Raw genomic sequence first — 21,775 nt, 5'->3', positions numbered from 1 at the left:
CGATGCCCCCTGAGTGATAGAGTACCCCAACCTTTTTGCTGAACATGTACAGTATTTGTGACGTAGTACGCGTGATTTCGGTCTATCCATTAATTGCATTACTAAACGTGGTTTTCACCAAACGTAAAATACGAACACTTCAATCGTACTTAGCCAAAATTGCCCCTTACATTTCGCACAGGAAGGAAACTCAGTTCCATGAATATTTGTGTAAGTTTTAAGACACGGTGAGTCTACGTGAAGGCATATCTTTTCTCGATAACGAAAACATTTTCCAGAGCACCTATAAAAATTATTTCCCAATACCCGGGTTTAAATTCATTTTCTTGTGATGATGAGGCTTTATGCTAAGCAACGAAATGCAATTAGAAACTCATCATCACACGAGTCCTTTCTCTGTCGAAATACAAACTTAATACATACGTTTAATTAATTTGCTTCCACAAAACACACAGCAGGCTAAGAAATATTCTTTATCAAAATGAAACTAAAAACAAATAATATTAAGCGAAGTATTAAGTAATATTAAGCTGTTTGATTTTCCACGATCTATCAAACAAGGTAGCACTCGACCTATATTCCCATTTAAAATTTTTAAGTTGGTCCCGGGGCCCTATGATGGGGGACCTGGGGACACCACAACAATACCATTCCACGTTGCCTATGGCGTTTTCCTTTTTCATTTTTTGTTTCATCATTTTCTACTCAGCCGTTACTGGAAATTTTGTCTGATACAGGACCATTTTTGGGGGCCATCTTAAAAACGATGCCCCATATCAGAAATTGTTTCCTACAAAAATTGTTCAATTTTCCAAGCTCTTTCGAACGAGATATCACTCGACCTATGTTCCCATTTGGAAATTTCACGTACACCCCTCCCCCAAAATGTACATTTTTAGGCCCCCTGTATTGTACATTGACTCTTTAACATTTTTTTTATTTGATGTATAGTTCGCGAGATATTGGCTTGTAACACTTATTTTGACACTGTATATATATATATATATATATATATCCCAATATGCAGTCACGGTGCATATAAGAATTAAGCATTGTAGAAATCACAGCGAAACCAAATATAAATATATATAAAACTTTGTTGAAGACACAGAAATGATGTGTCCATGTATAGTGACTTCAGAAATATAAAGCACACAACCTATATTATAATGAATAGATTATTATTTAACATGTTGTCTGATCAACAGTGCGAGGCACAAAAGCACGTGGGAATCTATTAAGAGCACATGAACTGGCATAGTTCGTGGTTTCTCGGAAAAGTTTGGCTCTCGTCGCAGCCAAGCAGAAGAAAGCATGAATTTCATGTATTGGCTGAGATAGAAAGATTGACAAGTGAGTGGGATAAATGAGACATGTGAGCTAACGAGGGAAGGGCGCGATGTCACTCAGAGATATTTGCACCAAATTTGATGTAGGATTAGGTAGTGGGAATAGAAAAGAACGTGTGGAAGTATTCGTTTCGCATGTGTTTGGAATCAGAAATAATGGGCCCTACAGTTCTGAAGAAGTATGGTCCGTCAATCAGATATTGATGGGACGGAGTCATTTCTGGCAGTTGCGACCAATGCAGAAGAAGTTAAATAAAGTAGAATGAAAACAAAAGGAGCTGAACAGAAATTGCGCCAATGTCCACACTCAGTCCTACCAGGCAAATGTCGGGGTACTAAATCATCAACTGCCCTTGCAATTATCCACCTTATTGATTTTTTTTTAAGAACATGTTTCAGACTGACTTTTTTTTAGCATATTTATTTTTTGAATACAGTTCCTGGTACTATGTGTACCTGTTACATTGTTTAAATTTCTGTTAACAACTGTTTCATTATATCCCCCCCCCCCCATCCCCAAAAAAAAGTAGCCTATATAACTCACTGTACGGTATATTAAGGTTAACTACTGTATTTTCTAATCTTGTTGAGACCAATTTGGAAACTAACTTACGAGCATGGCATGTGTGTTAGCCAACAGAAGTGAAACGCTCATGTTCATTTTGTGTTCACACTATTAAAGTTCAGTATTTGTGAAACATGCGCGAGTTATATTTGGAGTCTTTAACGCAGTTGTTACGAGGCTGTTTCTATCCAATACATTTTGCTGCCTTCTAGTGGTGAGTAGACCAAATTCAAATATTTCCTCTTATCGTTTGCGTTAAAATAATTGTGTTTATGAAGTCTTGTATATATTCAAACGGTTATTTTTGTTATGGCCATCCACAGTCGTTCCCATTTTGAACATCACTAATCCTGAAATATATATTTAAATTCGCCTCACAAACACATAATACTTTAATCTTGGCGGCAGCCACGTCGTAGATATCAAACACCCGTACAAATGAAATCAGTTAATATTGATGGGTTCAGACATTTAATATTTGCGTACTGACAGCATCTTATAGTGTAAAGAAATACAGCAACTTCATTTCGACCCCTTCCCCGGAAAATTTCTGGCGATACCCATGATTAATTTGTGTATATATTTTCTTTAATGTTTTAATATAATTTCATTAAGGTAATTAGTGATGCATACACAATTGGTAGGGACTGAGGGCGGACATTGACGCATTTTCTGTTCAACTCATCTTTTCTGTTTTCATTCTACTTTATTTAACTTCTGCATTGGTCGCAACAGCAAGGAAAGACTCCATCCCATCAATATCTGATTGACAGGCCATACTTCTTCAGAACTGTAGGGTCCATTATTTCTGATTCCGAACGCCTGCGAAACGAATACTTCCACACGTTCTTTTCTATTCCCATTACCTACCCTTACACCAAGTTTCGTGCAATTACCCCTACACCAAGTGACATCACGCCCTTCCCTCGTGAGTCAAAATCACTTTCCCACGGGACTGATGAGATAACAGCAGAATTTTTTTTAAAAAATGTTCAAAGATGTTAGGAATATATATATATATCTATCTAAACTTGCTTCTCGCTTTCTGAAATGGTCCATGAATAAAAGACACACTAATAGATCTCATCATACAAAACCATTACGGCATGATATTTGACTTAATGTGGTTGTAGGTTGAATTGACTATGCGCCTTAGTCACGCAATAAACTAGTTTAAGTGTCACATATACATAGCAACTTAAACCTTGCAGATATTTTTGGATAAACTTACTAACTTGTTAGTTAATGTAAACTGTCGTAATGACAAGTGCAGTAGATTGATGTTCTCCGTGAACTGAAAGAAAATTAAAAGTATTTGTGAAACTATAACGACCACGGTATATTTTAATCTCTTTCATTATCTTATACTGACAAATCACGTCGTACTTCAGAAATTGCGGTTTATAACTAAATCCAGGGCATTAATTAACATTCTTGACCAACTTTTAAAGGCTATACTTAGTGTACAAGAAGCAGGATAACTAATAATGAACTTTAGTATATTTATGATGTTTCAGTGTAAAACAAAGTATTTTTGAGTTAATTGTACTGATAATCATCAATATTTGGGATAATTGAAAGTTTATAGTTTCTCCTGTAAAAGAGTAAATGGAAAACCGAGTTACTACTGATTGTGTTCGCTTTTTTTCTCCAGTCTTTTCTAACGTTTCACTTTTTAACAAAGAAATATGTACGTATAGTAAGCATCAAATGTAATATTTTTTTCCCTGATAGAAATGAGAAGTTAGCGAGTAAGTAATCATTTGAATATTTTCAGAATTCCAATCGCGAGAACTCAGAGAAAATCCAGAACCATTTAGCGTCAGCGTCAAATGAAGAAAGAAGCGTAGTTGATGATGAAAGTCCAACAGAATCAGCGCTTCCAGTAAAACTTGAAGTTTATGAAGATGAAGGAACCCCTACAAATTTCAAGGACGAGGTTTTAGTTCGAGTTGAAGATAAAGAAGGTTTGATTGTGGGTGTCAGTGTTGGTGATGAGTTGTCCCGTAGTCGTGAAATAAAAACTACTGTTAGTCATAAAAATGGTAAAATGCGAAATAAAGACAAAGAGAAACAATCGAAAACTCGGAGTGTTTCTCAGACAACTGAACTCGTTGAAATTGTTGATGAAGAACCAAATTCATCACTGTCTGGGATGCATAGTGTACCATGTACTATGGAAGAAAATACTATAGACAATGGGTAAGCATAACAATTTCGTATCATCGAATTAGTTTAGGATAAAAAGAAAAACTGTTGTCTGTATTGCTTTTCAGTGACAAATAACCACAGTCAGTCAAGTAATGGTGATTTCGGAGCTGTTTACCCGGGGAAACTTTCAGTGTATGAGGAGTGAAAGCAATACTGCAAAAATACTGGTAACTCAATTTGAACAAGATCGGAGGTATGCCTCAGAGAGAATTTTGTAGTTCCGGGAAGGAATCCTCCCCCTTTCCTCCCCTCCCGGACTATCTCGTGAAATCATCACTGATTTTAAGCATTGTTGTACTTGTCATCAGAACAAAGGCAAACGTTAAAAACCACAAGGTAAAACTACACTAGGGATAGTACAGATCAGTTCAGGCAGGCAAATAAAAACTCTTACCTTGATAATCGTAGATGTTATTGAGTTTAACAGATTTAAAAATTCAGGACAAAGTAAGAATGTCCTTTTTTTGTGCCCTCCAAAAAACAAAAAGTCCTGGTCCAAGATGCAGGCCGCCATTTCTCACGTGCGAACTGTGGGAAAATATCTCTGGAATGGTTGAGGATATTTTGTTCCTTTTTGATTATTTAAAAGATAATAATTCACTATATATATGTATAAAATGCCAACTTTAAAAATTTTGGTTTTGTTAGTATTCAGTGTCATACCGTACTATATGATCTGAAAACAAGAACTTCCACTATTGAGTTGAATAGGATTTATAAACAACTGAAAATTTTGCAACACATTAAACCCGTTTCCGTTACCACATTTTTCACATATTGGTCTCATGAAATCAAAATCTAGTCTTATTTGATAAATAACATAAATATATATAAACTTTTTGGTTTAACGTCCTACGTTCATGAACCGAGGGGCTAAGGAGTCGGTGAATATGAGATGAATGATAATCATAGAATGACGAATAACGAAAGTGAGAGAAAACAGGAGAACCCGAGAGAACCCAGATTCATCGTATTTGTCTACCACACAGCCAACTTGGCGGAAGCTCGGAGCGAACCAGGGATCCGTACGCCGGAGTTGAGCGCTCCACCCCTAAGCCACCGCGATCTCAAAATTTTTTGAAACGAGCCTGTCCATTTCATTCTCTGGTCGAAATAAAATTCTTCAGTCTTAATATTTTGTTTCTTTTAATGTTTCGAAAATCCCGAAAATGGGTGTTCCGTTTTAGCGTCTCGTAAACTTCTTTCTGTCATGCCCATATAAATTATTTGCACTGTATTAAATTGATACAGTTAGGTTAAAAGTAATCTATGTTCCAATAGACCCGAAACCGAGATCAGAAGTAAAAAATGGATTGAATTATCAGTATTCCTCAGATTAATAATTGTCTTAAAAATGAAAGAACGCAGAATTTGAGCCATACAGCTTGCAGCACTATTATGTAACGTGTAATCAGCAGCCATTAGCAAAGTGTATTATCAGTTCTCTTTCTCGATAAGTCACCTCCTTAGCCTTTTTTTGTTTGTTATTATTTTTATTCCTATTTTTATCCTTAATGAACAAGGCTCCAGTGCAAAGCCCAAAGCTTGGAAGTGCAAGAGATTTTTGGAATGATAGTTAAAATTCCTGACGGTGTAAACATTTCATCTTAGCTTTTATTTTCATTTCACATACGCATGCTGGAATTCCTTTTCTTCGTATTATACAGATTGTTAATGAACTATTCCGACAAATAGTAAGAAGTGATTCCTCACATCGAAATAAGAAAGAAAAAAAGTTCATATAGACATGGAGTGGAAAGTACATAGTTTCAGAGCTAAAGCCGTCCAAAATCGTGGAAAAACTACGTTGCAACACGTTATTTCGAATTCGAGAAACTATGGAGTTGCGGTCCATATCAGTTGTAAAGGAAGTCATAAATAAGTCATCCAAAAATGCATATTTCAGCAATATGCAGTGGGAGCACAATGGATTCCCTAGAGGACATATTCACCAGAAATGCTTCCAACAGAATTCTCACATATGCTCTGACTTCAAGGTGGTTCCAAGTATGCAAAATGTAAGCCTCAACAGCAGTGAATACGGAATGCTTCTAAGGGAAGTCGAAAGTGTTAGGGACCACTAGTTCCACGGTTCTTCGTGTTCGGAATAATGCATGCTGCGATGTATTTTGTCACGGTATATCTCACGTTTTTCTTATGTGTAACCATGAGTAAATCCGGCAACTATCAACAGATCCTGCAACCTCACTTATTGTATGACCATTTGCACGCCCAAACACAATAGCCCCTTTTTTCCTCTCTGACACATACAGGGTTTTGCATATCTTGACACGTGTTTCTTGCGTTGGACAAGTTTTTCTCATTCAACATAATTGCTCTGATCACACAATACTGATCCACGTATACCTAAACACGCTACTCCTCTGCAACACCATCTGTTTAGCCACCAGAAAATAATCTTGCATTTGTGCTGGTGCGACTAATTTTTTGTCCGGTAGGCTTACGTACTGTATGGAATAATGAATAACATCACGTGCAGTTAGATTGCACAGTATTACACAGCGTAGACGAGTAAATGCTACTTTAATAAATGCTTAAAATATGCACCACATACGTCCTGAAGGTAGAATAAACTATTTTAAGATTTCTGATAGACGCGCAGAAACACATGTATTGGTAGCCCCCAGCAAGCTGCAGTTATGCGGTTCCGTAATCGAGTAATGGAGTTGGTGCGGCAGATTTCATATATCTATGCTGCAGATTTCATATATCCCTAGAAGAACAAAATCTTTCGAAACGAAATCTGGAGATCAAAGTAGCCGGTAAATTGGACCTCGCCGACCAATCTATTCAGGGTGTTATGAGAAACTGACGCACATGATGATGCGCAAGGCAACGATCATGTTAGAACATGATTCCGTCCGCGTAAAATTCGGACTCTCGTTTATCAGTTGTAGCACTTTGAGTAACCTGTGTGGTTAATGAGTCTATTTCATTTCCGATCAAATTTGAATAACGTTTCCCGATGAGTGTACCATCAGTAAAAAAACCCCGATGATATGGTTGCCTAACATGCGAGGCAACTCTTACTCGCTCAAACATTTAATTTTCCTGGGACCTGAATGACCTTTATGCCACACTAGGATTTTAGTCACTCTAATACCGCATATTTTGAGTATTCACATGCCCGTTCAGGAAGAATGTGCTTTCACGCCGAAACAAATGTTGTGTACAACGTAGAGATGCAAGGAAAAAAAATGGAAAAGAAAAAAAAAAGGAAAAAACGAAATTCATTTCCACGGCTATTTTGTTTAGAAAATTTTGAGCTTTTAAAAATATTTCAAATTTAATGGCGGGATAACAGTACATTCCAGCTTGATCTTCCCATGATAACATGGAAAGAACATTTAATTACTGCATTCTGAAGAAATTTCAAGAATCGAAGAAAGTTGACCATTGGATGGAATCGGTGTAGAAAAGTAGAAATCGGTGAACGCACTCTGGTTCTAGCGAATTGAAATGAAATCAGTAAGTTTTACGTTCCACGCTTATGCCGACAAGGCTTAAAACACGGTGATGATGAGAAATGAAATGGTGGAATAAAGATAGTTAGAGGAAACCGAAGAACCCTGAGAAAACCCACACACGGTGTTTGTCCACCATAAAGATCACTTGGTGCGAGCTGGGATCGAACCAAGAACCCCATGCACCAGAGGTGAACGCTCTACCACTGAGCCACCGCGACCCGTTTCTAGTGAACTGTTTATAGAGCTGTTAGGTTAACATTCAACAACAAAAACGTTTTAGTAAACGGCTTAATAGTGTTAGGAATAAATGTTCGGAAAATAGGTTTCGTGGAAGAAAATTAACCTTTAAAATTTATGTATAAACTAAAACGTCATTATACCTATATATATATATATATATATATATATATATAATACATACATAGCTATTATATATACATTTATTGAGGACGCTTAACACTACAGTACTCGCATGAAATTGTTGAAACATGAGTGCTCGCGCGGACTACGATTGTAGTCCATTTGATAAATATATATATATATATATATATATATATATATCTTAGTGGTTATTCAGTTGGTATTTTTTACATTATTTTTTGTGGGTTTTCACAAGCAATAAGGAACACATTTCAGTGCAAATATTTTGTTTTTTAATGCACAAAAATAATTAGAAGCCAAAACTTTAGAATGCGTATGCAATTTACTATATTTTTGTAAATGTTCTTTCATTTTCTTGCTATTTGATTAAAAATTGAAATAAAAGAGAAAATCTGCATTTAAAGTGTTAAAGTCTGCTATAAAAAATAAAAAGAAGTTGTTAAATTGTTTGCAAGTTTAACTTTTAAACTTGAAAACAAGGTCAAAAGTAGGCAAAATTTTGGGTGTTTCAGTCAAAAGAGTGTGCTTGTAGTCAGAGCAGATCCACTTACTGCACCTGAAACATCTTTTTTTTTTTTGGGTAGTCATGTTTCTTCATCTTCCACCAAGAGGTTCGATAAGTTCTATAGCCACAGATTACAGGAAGTCTCTACGGTTGATCATAGCATCATTGTTATTTGTTTTGAAAACAATGAGAGCGTTTACTCCAGCAACGTTTAACACGTGTAAGAAGAGAGTGAGTGGCCACCTTTGCGAATTCCTGGCTGTATCACACTGGCGACACAATTTTTCCAATATGTCAACTCCAAATTTAGTGTTGTTCTATGGAGTAATAACTATGCATTATGACGCTGTGTTCGCGTATTTCTTGGGTGCACTGGATTAATGTACCATCTGGTAATTCTGCCCTTTCCAATGTAAAATTCTCCGTGAAACCTGTCTTCCTGGATAACACCTTTCCTTCCTTCTTCTTCTACTTCTTCCAAATCGTCACTACCACTTTCTTCAGAGTCACTACTCGATAACATCGTCCTCTATTTCATCTTAGTGTTCTATACTCAAAACACTTTAGTCGTCACTTTCAGTTTCTGTTAGCCACTGTCGTATCTGTTCTTGCTCTGACATTTTAAACTAACATATATATGACATATATTTCAGCGAATAATGTGAAGTAATACATTCAAAACAAGAACAGTTAAAACGTTAGCCAGAAAACGAACTATCACGTCAGTACTCGCACAGATTACAATAGTAGTCCATGCGAAAATAACAATCCGTATAACATCCGTGCGTTGACTTTGGGTGCTATCACTCGACTAATGGTGTTCTAGAAATGGGGGAGGAAGGTAGACGATCGCTCAAGGTCACAAGTGTTGCCAACCCTAAGACACAAGAAAACTGAAACCCACTGGACTACAATATTAATCCGCGCGAGCATTGTAGTGTTAAATTTGAAAGAGTGGGAGAATATTTACAATATCCACAAATTTCTTATTTGAAAAATTTTGACACAATATGACAGTAAAGAAAGAAAGAATTTTGTGAATAATAATGATATTCCAAAATAGCCGTTTATAGCTGTAATTTTGTGAATTGAACTCTGAAGCTTATGACAAAATCTTTCCAGAACTGACAAGGGACCATTCCGATTTGGTGAATTCAATTGCTGAAAATGATTGCTAGTACTGGATTCAGCACCAAAAGAAATAGAGAAAAAGAGGGTGTTTAATGGCAGACCGTATACAGGGTGGGAGAGAAACGAGGGCAAAGTGCGAAGATAGAAGGTAGAAAATGTCTAGAAATGCTATGTTAATTGTAAAACGAATAGAGGGATTGAGGTCAAATGTTGGCTATGAGGAACGCCTGTAGAGCTCCACTGAATAGGCGCAATGTGAACAGTGTTTTAATTGTCAATTCTGGTTGTGAGAAAAGTCATCGGTGTTACAACCGACACGTTTTGTTGGAGGCGGTCATTAATATATCAGAACCCTGAATGGAACAGGTGTCTGTGCAAGGTACCACCCAGCATTCATCCAGTGGAACTATTACTCATTCCGTTACACCTTGCAAACATTCTTGATATTTCAGGATTCGATTCTCTCACTTTCTACCCCTCGTGCATACAGCGTGCTCATAGATCATATAGCATTCATCCAGTGGAACTATTACTCATTCCATTACACCTTGCAAACATTCTTCTTGATATTTCAGGATTCGATTCTCTCACTTTCTACCCCTCGTGCATACAACGTGCTTATAGATCATATTACACGGTCTCTAGTTCCTCATTCGCGTCACCTTTACACGGTATTGATACATTGCCATAGCGTCAAACGCATCATGTTACAGAGGTCTCAAGCTGTATTGGCCACTATTGATTTCAATAGACAGTGTGCATCAAGAGCCATATGTCACATGATCCCTTTCCCGTATATTCTTCGTACGCTAAGTCCAACATTGCGGCTTTTCAGATGTCTCCCATGATTCACATTATTCCTGTTCAGTGGAGCTGTACATGCATTCCTCGTATCCAACATTTGACTTCAATCCCTCTACTCGTTTCAAAATTAACATGGCATTTCTAGACGTTTTCTTCGTTCTATCCTCGCACTTTGCCCTCATTTATCTCCCGCCCTGTATACGGTCTGTCACTAAACACCCTCTTTTTCTGTTATATTTGGTGCTGAATCCAATGTTAGCAATCATCTTCGGCAGTTGAATTCACCAAATCGAAATGGTTCCTTGTGAGAATGAAATGTAAGCAAGACAATATATATGTAATGTCTGTTTCTTGATTTATGATATTTCTTTCCTTGCCTGCCAGATTGCGTTTAGGCGAAAAAAAAAAAAAAAAAAAAAAAAAAAAACTATATTAAAATGTATAACTTCGAGAAACTTGATAAGATAGTTAGGCAACCAAAATGACATTTAGGAGTTTGAAAATCAATTAAGGTAGCTAGGCCCGGACTGATCCTAGGAGTCACAGGTACTGGATATTGTAAACGACTTCCCTAATTGTAGAATCTATTACAGAAAACAAAAGTGGCAATTGAAAAACAAAACCAAAGCCAAAATTTCGATTTTTTTTTTCAAAAGCCATCTAGTACAAATCGATTATTTTCAACATTTTGTGCGATCACTGCTTCACAAAACTCAAGGCGACGATTGCAGTCATCCGCACAAATCCCTTGTGTAATGTGCAAATTCTACGGGAACCAGGCATGTCTTCCAAGAACTTCCCATTTTCGGAATGTTAGTTTTCTTACTACTCATTTGTCGTAGGGATTGCTGTGGTGTTATACTAGTATTCCAGATAATTCTCACTTCTATGTCTTCATCCTCCCTTGGTCGAACAGAGCGTGACCTATGTTTATTCTTTGTGTTTCTCGAAATTGTTACCAAATCAGTACACACTTGTGCTCGATTGGTCGGTCAGGAAATAGCTCATTGAACCTTCTAGGTGTTATCTCGCAGTTGCAGCTACACTCCCTATAGAGAAAAAATATTTTCACTTTGCATTATGCTGAATGTACCATAGTGTTTAATATACGTGGTTAATAAGTCTCTGTTCAGACGAGCAGACGCAGCAGAAAATTCTGTTGCAGACCCGCGCGAGCCGGAAATACATTGGTTCTTATCATTCATGCCACACGAGCAGACTTTCCCGCGCGACTCTGCTGTGGACCCGCAGCGGGCAAAACTCGAGTTGCGGGAACTGCTGGCTTGCAGCGAGTCCGCACAGGTGTAGCGGGTCGGCAAACCTTGCTGGCAATGAGTCAAGCCACACGAGCAGACTTTCCCGCGCCCGCAGAAATGGAAAGCAAAGAACTGGACGTAGAACTACTCATTAACGAAATACAAAAATATCCCTAGATATGGAATTTGAAGTGCGAAATGTATAGAGATAGAAATAAAAAACGAGAGGCATGGAACAAGGTGTGTGAGACTTTATGTGAGAAATTTAATGAAAAAACAAAGAAGGAAAAACAGCTGGGCTTAGGAGTAATGGTTATTGGTTTTGCGCCAATTTTGCCCCATGTATAAACAATGGGCATACTTGATGAGGTAAAATAAAGAAAAAAATATGCATACTAGTAATAATAATAATGTGAAACTCACGCCTGGCTTCGATTTTTTCACTAACAACTAAGTTGTTCAGAATCTTATTGTGTTGACATAGGAAATGACGAATTTCTTGTATCCATTGGAATGAGTATCTATTACCTTGAATAAGTTCGTCATTGTAAGAGGGAACAAAGGATCATAGCAGAAGCGTCATTTCAGATTTTGCTTGGGGGGGGGGGCAAGACCCCTTGATATAAGCAAAATTTCGCGTTTTCCACTGATTTACTACTATTCTATTGATAAAATCTATATACATCCCAAACTCAGGGGGGAGCAAATGCCCCTCCCTGACACCCCTAAATGACGCCCCTGGATCATAGAAATAGCAAATCATATCAAATACTAATAGCATAGTAATTTAACTTTCGCTGTATAAACAAGTGATAAAAAAAATGTTGCCTTACGGAAAATACAATGAATTCAAACTTAACTGTTCATAGGATTAAAGGAATGCAAATCCTTAGTTGATGTCCCCATATGCGATATTTATTCGTGTTTCAAATGAAAGTATTGTTCAGTATCTAGCGACGAATGGTGTGCGATTCCATTAGGATTGCATCAGGATTCTTACAAATCTGGAAAACAGGGAAAAGTCAGGAAAATTAAACGAAGGTCAAATGTTAGGGAAAATGGTGCTTAACCTGGAAATCAGGGAAATTGGGGATTTTTCTCAGGAAATGAAACTGTTGTCCGTCTTACCTATTTGTTAAGATAAGCCAATAATTCAGTCATTATTTGTTGAAAGAAGCACTACAAATAAATGATTTTCGTTGAGTTTTAGGAGATGCATTTATAGTATGTAAACTTGTTAACACTAGAACGGCTGAAGCGGTCGTTTTGACCGTTTTAGATTTTTTACATATCATACCTTTTTTATTTTTTGAAGGGAAGCACTTATTTGTTATCGTTTGAGACTTCTCGTCTTTCAGTATGAACAAGAAAAAATATATTTTTTGAAAATATAGCGTGAGAAATAACAATTTTATTAGACAAAATACCTAGAACGGCTGAGAGCGGTCATTCTGACCGGGCACATTTTACCTATTTGCAGTGCGGTTTTCTTTTGTTTTTCAACATGCAATGACTGATATGGCAACGTCGCGTTCCCGCAGACAACAGTACGTTCTCATAGACAAAACAAGCCTATCAGGTGTACAGTGTCAATTGCCTCACGGTGTGTGTATTGGTGTCAGCGAGTGTGTTGGCTTTTAGTCATGTCGAAAAGAAAGACATCGGAGTAACTTTTGGAAGAACTACGTGACATTAGTGAAAATGAATCAGATTGTGGCCTTTCTGATTTTGAAGTTTGTGCGTTGTCTGATGACCCTGATAACGGTGACTGTCTTGTGCGTCAGGTTGTAAACAGTTCATCTGAAACAAGTGAGAGTGAGGAAGATGGCAGCACCATATTTCAGCCAGTAGCAGGATGCAGTAGTAAACCACCGGCTTCTTCTTCAGACAGAGGTAAGGGAAGGAAACGAAAACTGCCAGAAGAAAACTTGTTAGTGGGTGATGTTATTGAAGCTCAGGGAGGGATAAAGTGGACAGTAATAGAACCAGGAAAACCTACAGCAGGCAGATATCAACAACAGAATATCCTCCGAGAAAATGGTGGACCGACAAACTATGCTGTGCGGAATATTGTATCCAACTCTTTCTCCAGCGCCCTCAAACTGCTCATTGATGACCACATGCTTCGTCATATAAAGGAAATGACTGAGGTGGAAGCAAAAAGATGCCTCAGCACAGACGAGTGGTCTATTTCTATTGAAGAAATAGAGGCTTTCCTGGCAATTTTGTATGCTCGAGGAGCAGTGAACAGTCAGTGGACTTTCTCTGGAGTACAACATGGGGACCATCATTTTTCGTTAAAGAATGTCACGGGATAGATTCAAAGAAATAAAACGTTTCATAAGATTTGACAAAAAGAGTATAAAATTTGAAAGACTAAAAGGAGACAAATTCGCTGCTATATCTGAGGTGTGGAATCGCTTCATTGAGAATTGCAAGGTGTGTTATAAAGCAGGGCAGAATGTTACCATTGACGAGCAGCTTTTTCCAAGATAAATTTGGAGTAAAGTTCTGGTTGGCAGTTGGTGTGCAGTCAAAGTATGTACTAAATGCTATTCCGTACCTGGGAAAAAATGAAATGAGACCGAGAGATGTGTCTGTTGCTGAGGATGCTGTGCTTCGTTTAGTCGAGTCGTTTGAAGGCAAGGGGAGGAACGTAACGACAGACATTTTTTTACATCTCTGTCACTTGCCCAGAAATTGAAAGGCAAGAAAACTAGTATCGTAGGTACTGTGAAACGTGCGAGAAAAGAAATTCCACATGAAGTGAAAAGTGGACGAGCAAACCCACACAATACTGCAGTTCTGAAACATGATTATAGTACCTTGACTGTGCATCGGGGAAAATCTACTGAAAATGTCATTATACTCAGTTCAATGCATTCCTCTGTTCAAGTGGAGACAGTTGGTAAAATGCTACCAGAAACTGTGAAGTTTTACAGCAGCAGCAAGTGCGGTGTACACGTTGTAGACCAAATGGCCAGACGATATTCCACCAAATCTCCCTCACGGCGTTGGCCTCTTCAAATTTTCTACAACATGTTTGATTTTGCATGTGTTTTGTACCGTGAAGTGACAAAGGAAAAGATTAGTCGACGTGATTTCTTACTGAAGATTGCAGAAGAAATCCGTTCAAAATACCTTGCGAGCAGGAAAGAAAGAAATGTTGAACCTGGACGGGAATGTGTACAGGTTCAAGAAGGACGGTCCAGTAAAAGGCATCAGTATCAAGTCGGATCATGTAAGGGAAACAAAACAATAACACGATGCAGAACCTGCAAGAAGTTTGTGTGCGGCAAATGCGTCGGACAAATTGTGAAACAAGTAACGTGCAAACATTGTGAGTAATGTTTTTGTCCACATATCTCACGTCTTTAGACGGGTCTAGGAAAATTCGGTGTATGGAAAACTCGGTGTGGGGAAATTCAGGTGTAAGGTAGATTCGGTGTAATACATATTGAATATTACCACTTACGATAATTTACGACACTTCATATTGTGAAAACGAAAACCATAAAATGTAACGAATAAAATGTTATTACCTATTTCAAGAAAAGCAAATTTATTTTATTATTATTATTTTTTTTTTTTTTTTTTTTTTTTTTTTTTTTTTGCCTTGAGTCCAATACCTCTTTTCATGTCTTTTGCGGGATATTACTATAAACTACTCATCACACAATGAAGCTGACACTTTTTGTCAGAAATAAAACAATTACAACTATAAGTTCAGAGAATAGTTATAGGAACAACTAAAAACACCACTTTGCCTCACGTTCTGCTCCAGACAGGAACATAATATGGTCGTTAGTGAATAAACTGCAGGAAACAGGATCGCTTCTGAGGAAGACAGGGAAGTATCGGACTTCGCTGGCGGATGTTGTGGAAGATGTCAGTTAGCGACTCTAAGTCACCCAAGAAATCTGTATTCAACATGTGATTTATGTGTGTTATCACTAACACTTAATTTGTATTCTTCAATTTCGCTTCAAATATCCAATATCTCATTCGAACTGTAACGTACAATGGCGAATATTTGCTGTTTTTCTTGCGGTCTGCTCTATATTATCCCGGATGAATTTAAAACAGTAAACATAGTCCCATAAATCTCCCATCCTTTCTTGATGATTTGCAGCAAACCGCATGAAAATCGGACTTCAGTTAGAAATTCTAGAGCCAAATGAAATCCATGATTTTTGAAAGAATCACTCTGTATATACATATGTAAGATGCAAAAATATATTGATCAAAAAAGTCTTAGTGGGAAGGGCAATATAAAGCAGGATGGTTTTATCAGATAATAGTTGTACAAATAGTTGACTTCTTCTCCAATCAGACACTTTAGTTTGTTTGTCGTAAGTTAAAGTAAACAAGTACTGCAACCCTATTGACTCCTTATTGACTTCTCCAATCAGGCGTAGATACTTTAGTTGAGGCATTTATTTTTACACCTTTGAATAACATAAATAAACTACCAGGCATGTCATTTTTGAAGAATTTAGATTTAAATATTTATTTATAAAATAGACATAAAATCGTCAGAACATTTTTGAAAAATCTACAATTTTCAACTTTACCCGTCCAGTAACCTACATTTTTTTTGGAAGTAGAAAATTCTAGGAGACATTCTCCAAAACAGCATAAAAACTTAAGTTTTATATTAAATGTCGATTGGTAGCGATGGTCGCTTCGCTAAATCACACGAACGGACATCGAAAAACAAATTTCTCGTCATGTAAGGGCCATAAAATGTTAAAATCCGTCGAAATCTAGAGTTCAAATAATGTAATTTCAGGAACACAATTCAATATAAAGCAATATAAAGTAGACAGTAAACAGTAAAAATGATAGTAGACAGTAAAAGTACGTTCTACACAAAATTTGAACTTGAAACTAATACGCTCATTTATCCTCAAAGTTGAGTTAATAAATCCTACGGTCTACTTCAGTTTGAACTTAAAATTAATACGCTCATTTATCTTCAAAGTTGAGTTTCTAATAAATCCTATGGCCTACTAAAACAAATCTTTCTTTACACCTAACATTCCCCACACCGAGTTTTCCGTACACCGAATTTTCCTGCTCCCCTTTAGACATTCATCCACCAATATTTTTTATCTGTAAAGTTATTTTCATTATATCATGTAACTTCTGTTTCAGGAATATTTTGTACAAATGATATCAGCGATTGTAGTTTGTTGATGTAACAGTGAGATCAGTGATGGTGTATGAATATTTGGTTTATATTATGGCAGTCAGTGTAATATTTGTAATGCTTTTCTCCAGACTACTCACGTATTTAGACATTTATTCACCAACATTTATTTCTAATAAGGTCGTTTCATTATACAGTATCATGTAATTTCTATTTCACGAATATTTTGTTTTTATTATTGGAGTGAGTGTAGTTTCTCTTATGACGGTGAGTGAATGCTTCAATTAAGCAAAAATGGTCCTGTGTGATTTACTCTCATTCCTTTTGATGTACAAATATTACTCACGTAAAGCATTATGGCACATCTATTATAACAAAATGTGAGAAATAAATTTGGTTACGAACATATAAATGACTCCATAATTCTCCCAGAGAGTGATTCTACAATGTAAAGTAGGAATTAAAATAAAAGTACATTGTATTTTCCTCCACTACCATCCAGAGTTTCGATAGCGGTCAAAATGACCGGCCGCTGCCGTTCTAAGGAATTTTGTACTTCAGCCGTTCTAGTGTTAGGTAAAGTAGTTACTACTTCATGTACAGTTGTACACAACATTATTTCTAACATTAAGAATGTTACTTATGAAGATATTTTGATTTGTTATACTTCACGTTATAAATTGTGGTATTTCTTTCTGTTGCGAACATAATAGTGTAGAAGAACTGTTACGTAAATGAGGGTAATTTGCTGCTACTCAATGCTTTTCACACAGTAATAGACTGTAAACATTTTTTTAGAATATATGATAAAGTTTAAATGCCAATGTCCAATGAAGAAGACAGGGCAAGCTCTAAAAGTTAAAAGTAATCTGAAAGCCCCAAAGAATGTAGATATAGGATTCGAGCAGGAAAAAAAAATGCATTGGGAAGCCTAAAGATGTCAAAGAAGTAGACAAGTGCAGTTTCTTCAGTGATTGTCAAAAAATTTTTGATAGACACTACTGAAAAAATACTCGAAAGTACCCGATTGGCCTACATAGGTGGAATTAGATGTCTCAATGCTTCAGATCCAGAACTCGTTAACTTCTGTAAAAGGTGCGAGAACAAAATACAATTCGGCTTTGGAACAAAAAAGAAAAGAAAGAGAAAATGAGAGGTCTCAGGCAGTACTTAAACGGAGGAAATTGGCTAAGTAAAAAGAGAGAAGACTTAAGAAAAAATTAAATTGAAATCAGAAGAAATTGAAAGTGAGATCACAGTTTTAATGCCGTCAATCCAAGTAACTGAAAAAAGTAATCATAGCTATTATTGTTAAAAGCTTTTAAGTAGAGTTCCTACTTATTTAATATCATTTAAGTTCTTTTTGGATTAGAAGATCCATTATATTTCAGGCAAACTTTTTCTTGTAGGTCGTATATCTGAAGAACTACATATAGTGTAGCCAAGCCCAAACTGTCACTTAACTCAGTATAATGTGCTTATTCCATAAAAAAAAAAAAAAAAATAAGAAAACTCGATTTAGGCCCGTTCAAAAATTTTGTGCCCCCTGATCCAAAAAATCCAATATATTTCATTCAGTCAAAAATTTTCTTGTACGCTTTATGTCTCGAGAACCACACATAGTGTAGCCAACCCAAATTATCACTTTACTCAGTATGATATGCTTATTCCGTAAAAAGTACGAAAACTCGATTTGGGGGCCGTTCAAAAATTTGTAGCTCTTGATCTAAAAACTAATTACCCGTCGAGATCGCAATCTTTTGATTCATTTTTTTAATCTCTAAAATTCTTGTTACCTTTTAATATGTTATAAAATATGTATAACAATAAATTTATGTTTTATTGTGATAATAATTAGGATCTATTGGAATAAGTGAAAAAAATCGGTACAGGAAAATAGAGGTTAGGGAATTGGCATGGTCAGCTGTAATGTCCGCTCCTCATAACTTTTATTATGTTAAACTTTCAAATATTTTTGCATTTGAGGGAAAGAAAATTCACAATTTGCATTCTTACAGTTGCATATACACTTACACATTATTTTGAAAAGTTTCTCATTGTTTTATTTTCTCATTTTATTGAATTCGAAGAAATATTGAGAAATTCCATTGAAGTATTTTTTTTTTCGTTTGTTTACTAAATTTTTAGGAGCGTGTCTTATTTTCTTCGAAATTCATACAAGCAATTTATTGACTCTTTGCTCATTGTGGAGAAGGGTGGCCCATTTCATAGTTTTTAAAAGAAATTTAACGTTAATGTGTAATATTATTTGAAGATGTCTTACAAAGTTTCTTCACTAGCTCAAATAGCAATTGGGGCCGCGGTGGCTCAGTGGTAAAGCGTTCACCTCTGGTGCTTGGGGTCCCTGGTTCTATCCCAGTTCAAGCCAAGTGAACTTTGTGGTGGACAGACACCGTGTGCGTGGGTTTCTTCGGGGTTCTCCCGTTTCCTCCCACTTTCTTCATTCTACCATTTCACTGATTTCTCATCATCAACGTCTGCTTTAGCCTAACCGGCATAAGCGTGGGACGTAAAACTCATTTCATTTCAAATAGCAATTCTTTGGTTAGCTTACACTGGTTTGCTTGTCTATTATTATTAGCCTTTTGTATGGCTCTGTGTCTACCGTATAGTGTTGCAAACGGAAAGTTGCTGATCTTTTGCAGCACACAGGTTGGGAATCACTGGCCTAAGTCTTCATTTAGCTTTTACAGGGATTCATCTTCAGTACACCATTATCTTATTAAATGTCACGGGTCAGGGAAAATGGTTAATCTTGCACCTGAAAATCAGGGAAAATGATAAAAGTAATTTTGTAAGAACCGTGTTGCATAGTTAATGTATTATAAGTAAACATTAGCGTGTTTAGCAATTATACGTGTATTCTTCACCCAGTATGGGTAAACTCGGTAAGAATATTCAATATACGATTAGAGTGATATTGAAGATTTTTTTTTAGTGCTTGAATCGCTACTTCATGTTCTATAACAATCAGTGAGAAGTTATTCTGAAAAAAAAAAACAATTTAAAACAATAGGTATCAGTAAATTAATTATAGAGACAAATATATTTTGAATAATTCTGTTGTTACTAATACTATTAAAATTAATGATTTTTTGCTTCGATTTGCTCAAGACACCGCAAAGAGTTTTCGCCTGAAGTTTTTATTGGGAGTTGATGATATAAGTTCATTTAAGAGCAATAGCACAATTATATAGAAATGTAAATAACGAGAAATGTGAATATATATACCTGGGTACGTATAATGTAAACATGTGAAACCACATGTTAACCTTGTATGTATATATAAAGAAACGTGAATGTTTGTTTTTTTTTATATATTTAAACATTTTTGTATAAAATTTGATAAAGGATATACTGTTGTTTTCAGGTTTGCAAGCCGATTGTCGAGTAATATAGATAAATTAAGTACTACAGTCTCGCAGCCCAGAGAACGCTCGTCTTCTGTGTTTCATTGCAGTGAATGTCCAAAAGTCTTCTACCGAATTGGACACTTGGAGGCTCACGTGGTAAGTCACACAGGATATAAACCCTACGGCTGTGAAATTTGTAATAAACGGTTTTCGCGACAAAATCATCTGAATGTTCATAGGAAAATACATACTGGAGAGAAGCCACATAAGTGTCATATTTGTGGTAAAACATTCACACAGCAGTCAAATCTTTATACACATGCGCGAATCCATCGTGGTGAAAAGCCGTTCGAATGTAAACAGTGTGGAAAGGCATTCTCGCAGAAGGTGAACCTAATTCAACATGTTGGAGCTCTTCACGACGGTGAGAAAAAGTTTGTTTGTTTTATATGTGGGAAAGGATTTACACGACGAATACTCCTTAGGAAACACGAAGAGAGACATGATTTGGTGTGTACAATATGTGATAGACAATTTAATCGTCGAGATCAATTTAACACACACTTACAGAGTCATGAAATATATATGTTGTGAAAAATATAAGTCTTCAACAAGTTAAATAGTTTTGACATGAACATAATTATTTGTAGAGAACATATTCGAAGAATAAAATATATTAGTTTTACAAATGGCAATATGGGATTCAAAAACCCAAACAAGGTTACCAAGCTAAATTATAATTCTTCAGAAGTGAACATGTTACAATTTTCCTTTTAAGAAGTTCTTTGACAATCTAAGATCTTCATTGACAAACAATATTTGCATAAGAATATTCATAGTGTGATTGTTTCGTAATAATTGTGCGATGATTAGAGATAATGATCCAAGCGCCAAAATTGAGAATGGAGATAATCGATCAATTTCAGATCTATTCAGCATTTCATCTGTGTAAAAACTGTCGTTTCAAAACTAGTAGAATATAAAATAAATAATTGTGTACACTGTATGAAGCACAGGTAAGCTTTCATACACGTGTGCCATGTCTTGCTAAAAATAACGATTGGATCATTATCGCTTAGTTAGCAGGGTTGTTGGAGTTTTTCCGAGCCCAAAAATACCAGTGGATTTTCTTGGGTAAAACCGACATTAAAAAAGAAGTCCAACAAGATACTTCAAACATGAATTGAAATAATAACCTTCAAGTGATTATAATTAGTTAGTTTCGTCAAATATGTTTCGCAGTACACGGCCAGATTCAGAATTTGCTTTAAATGTGTACTTATCACGAGGAGATCTTCTAAAAATGGCGCCCACGCACCACAGAGCACTATTCTACAAGTCAAAATAAACAAAAAAATATGTACCTAGGTATATTTGTATACCTTTCGGGTTCTCGTCTGGAGACATGAATTGCACATAGCGGTTGAAGAAGGTCCCGGAGGGCATATCATCATATAACATTTTTGCTTTATTTTGGCCTGTAGAATAGTGCTCTGTGGTCCGTGGACGCCATTTTTAGAACACCCGATATATGTTTGCATAACGAATTTTATTCGCTC

The 21,775-nt window shown here is 36.3% G+C and overlaps 1 protein-coding gene across 2 annotated transcripts in view; it reads left to right on the top strand.

Annotated features, from left to right (window-relative positions):
• The window catches only part of LOC145680693 (uncharacterized), an 85,507-nt gene extending 63,995 nt beyond the window's left edge, over positions 1-21,512 (top strand). For both annotated transcript variants that reach the window (XM_081751596.1, XM_081751595.1), the window contains exons 3-4: positions 3,692-4,116; positions 20,234-21,512. In XM_081751596.1, coding sequence (XP_081607722.1) covers positions 3,692-4,116; positions 20,234-20,810 — 1,002 coding nt within the window. In that variant the 3' untranslated portion in view covers positions 20,811-21,512. The remainder of the gene's footprint in view (positions 1-3,691; positions 4,117-20,233) is intronic.
• The last annotated feature ends 263 nt before the right edge of the window (positions 21,513-21,775 follow it).

Source organism: Thermobia domestica, chromosome 3 (genome assembly GCF_964235325.1).
Source record: "Thermobia domestica chromosome 3, izTheDome1.hap1.1, whole genome shotgun sequence".
Taxonomy (NCBI): Eukaryota; Metazoa; Arthropoda; class Insecta; order Zygentoma; family Lepismatidae; genus Thermobia; species Thermobia domestica.
Note: the sequence above shows the minus strand (reverse complement) of the source record. Positions and strands in the feature narration are given on the sequence as shown.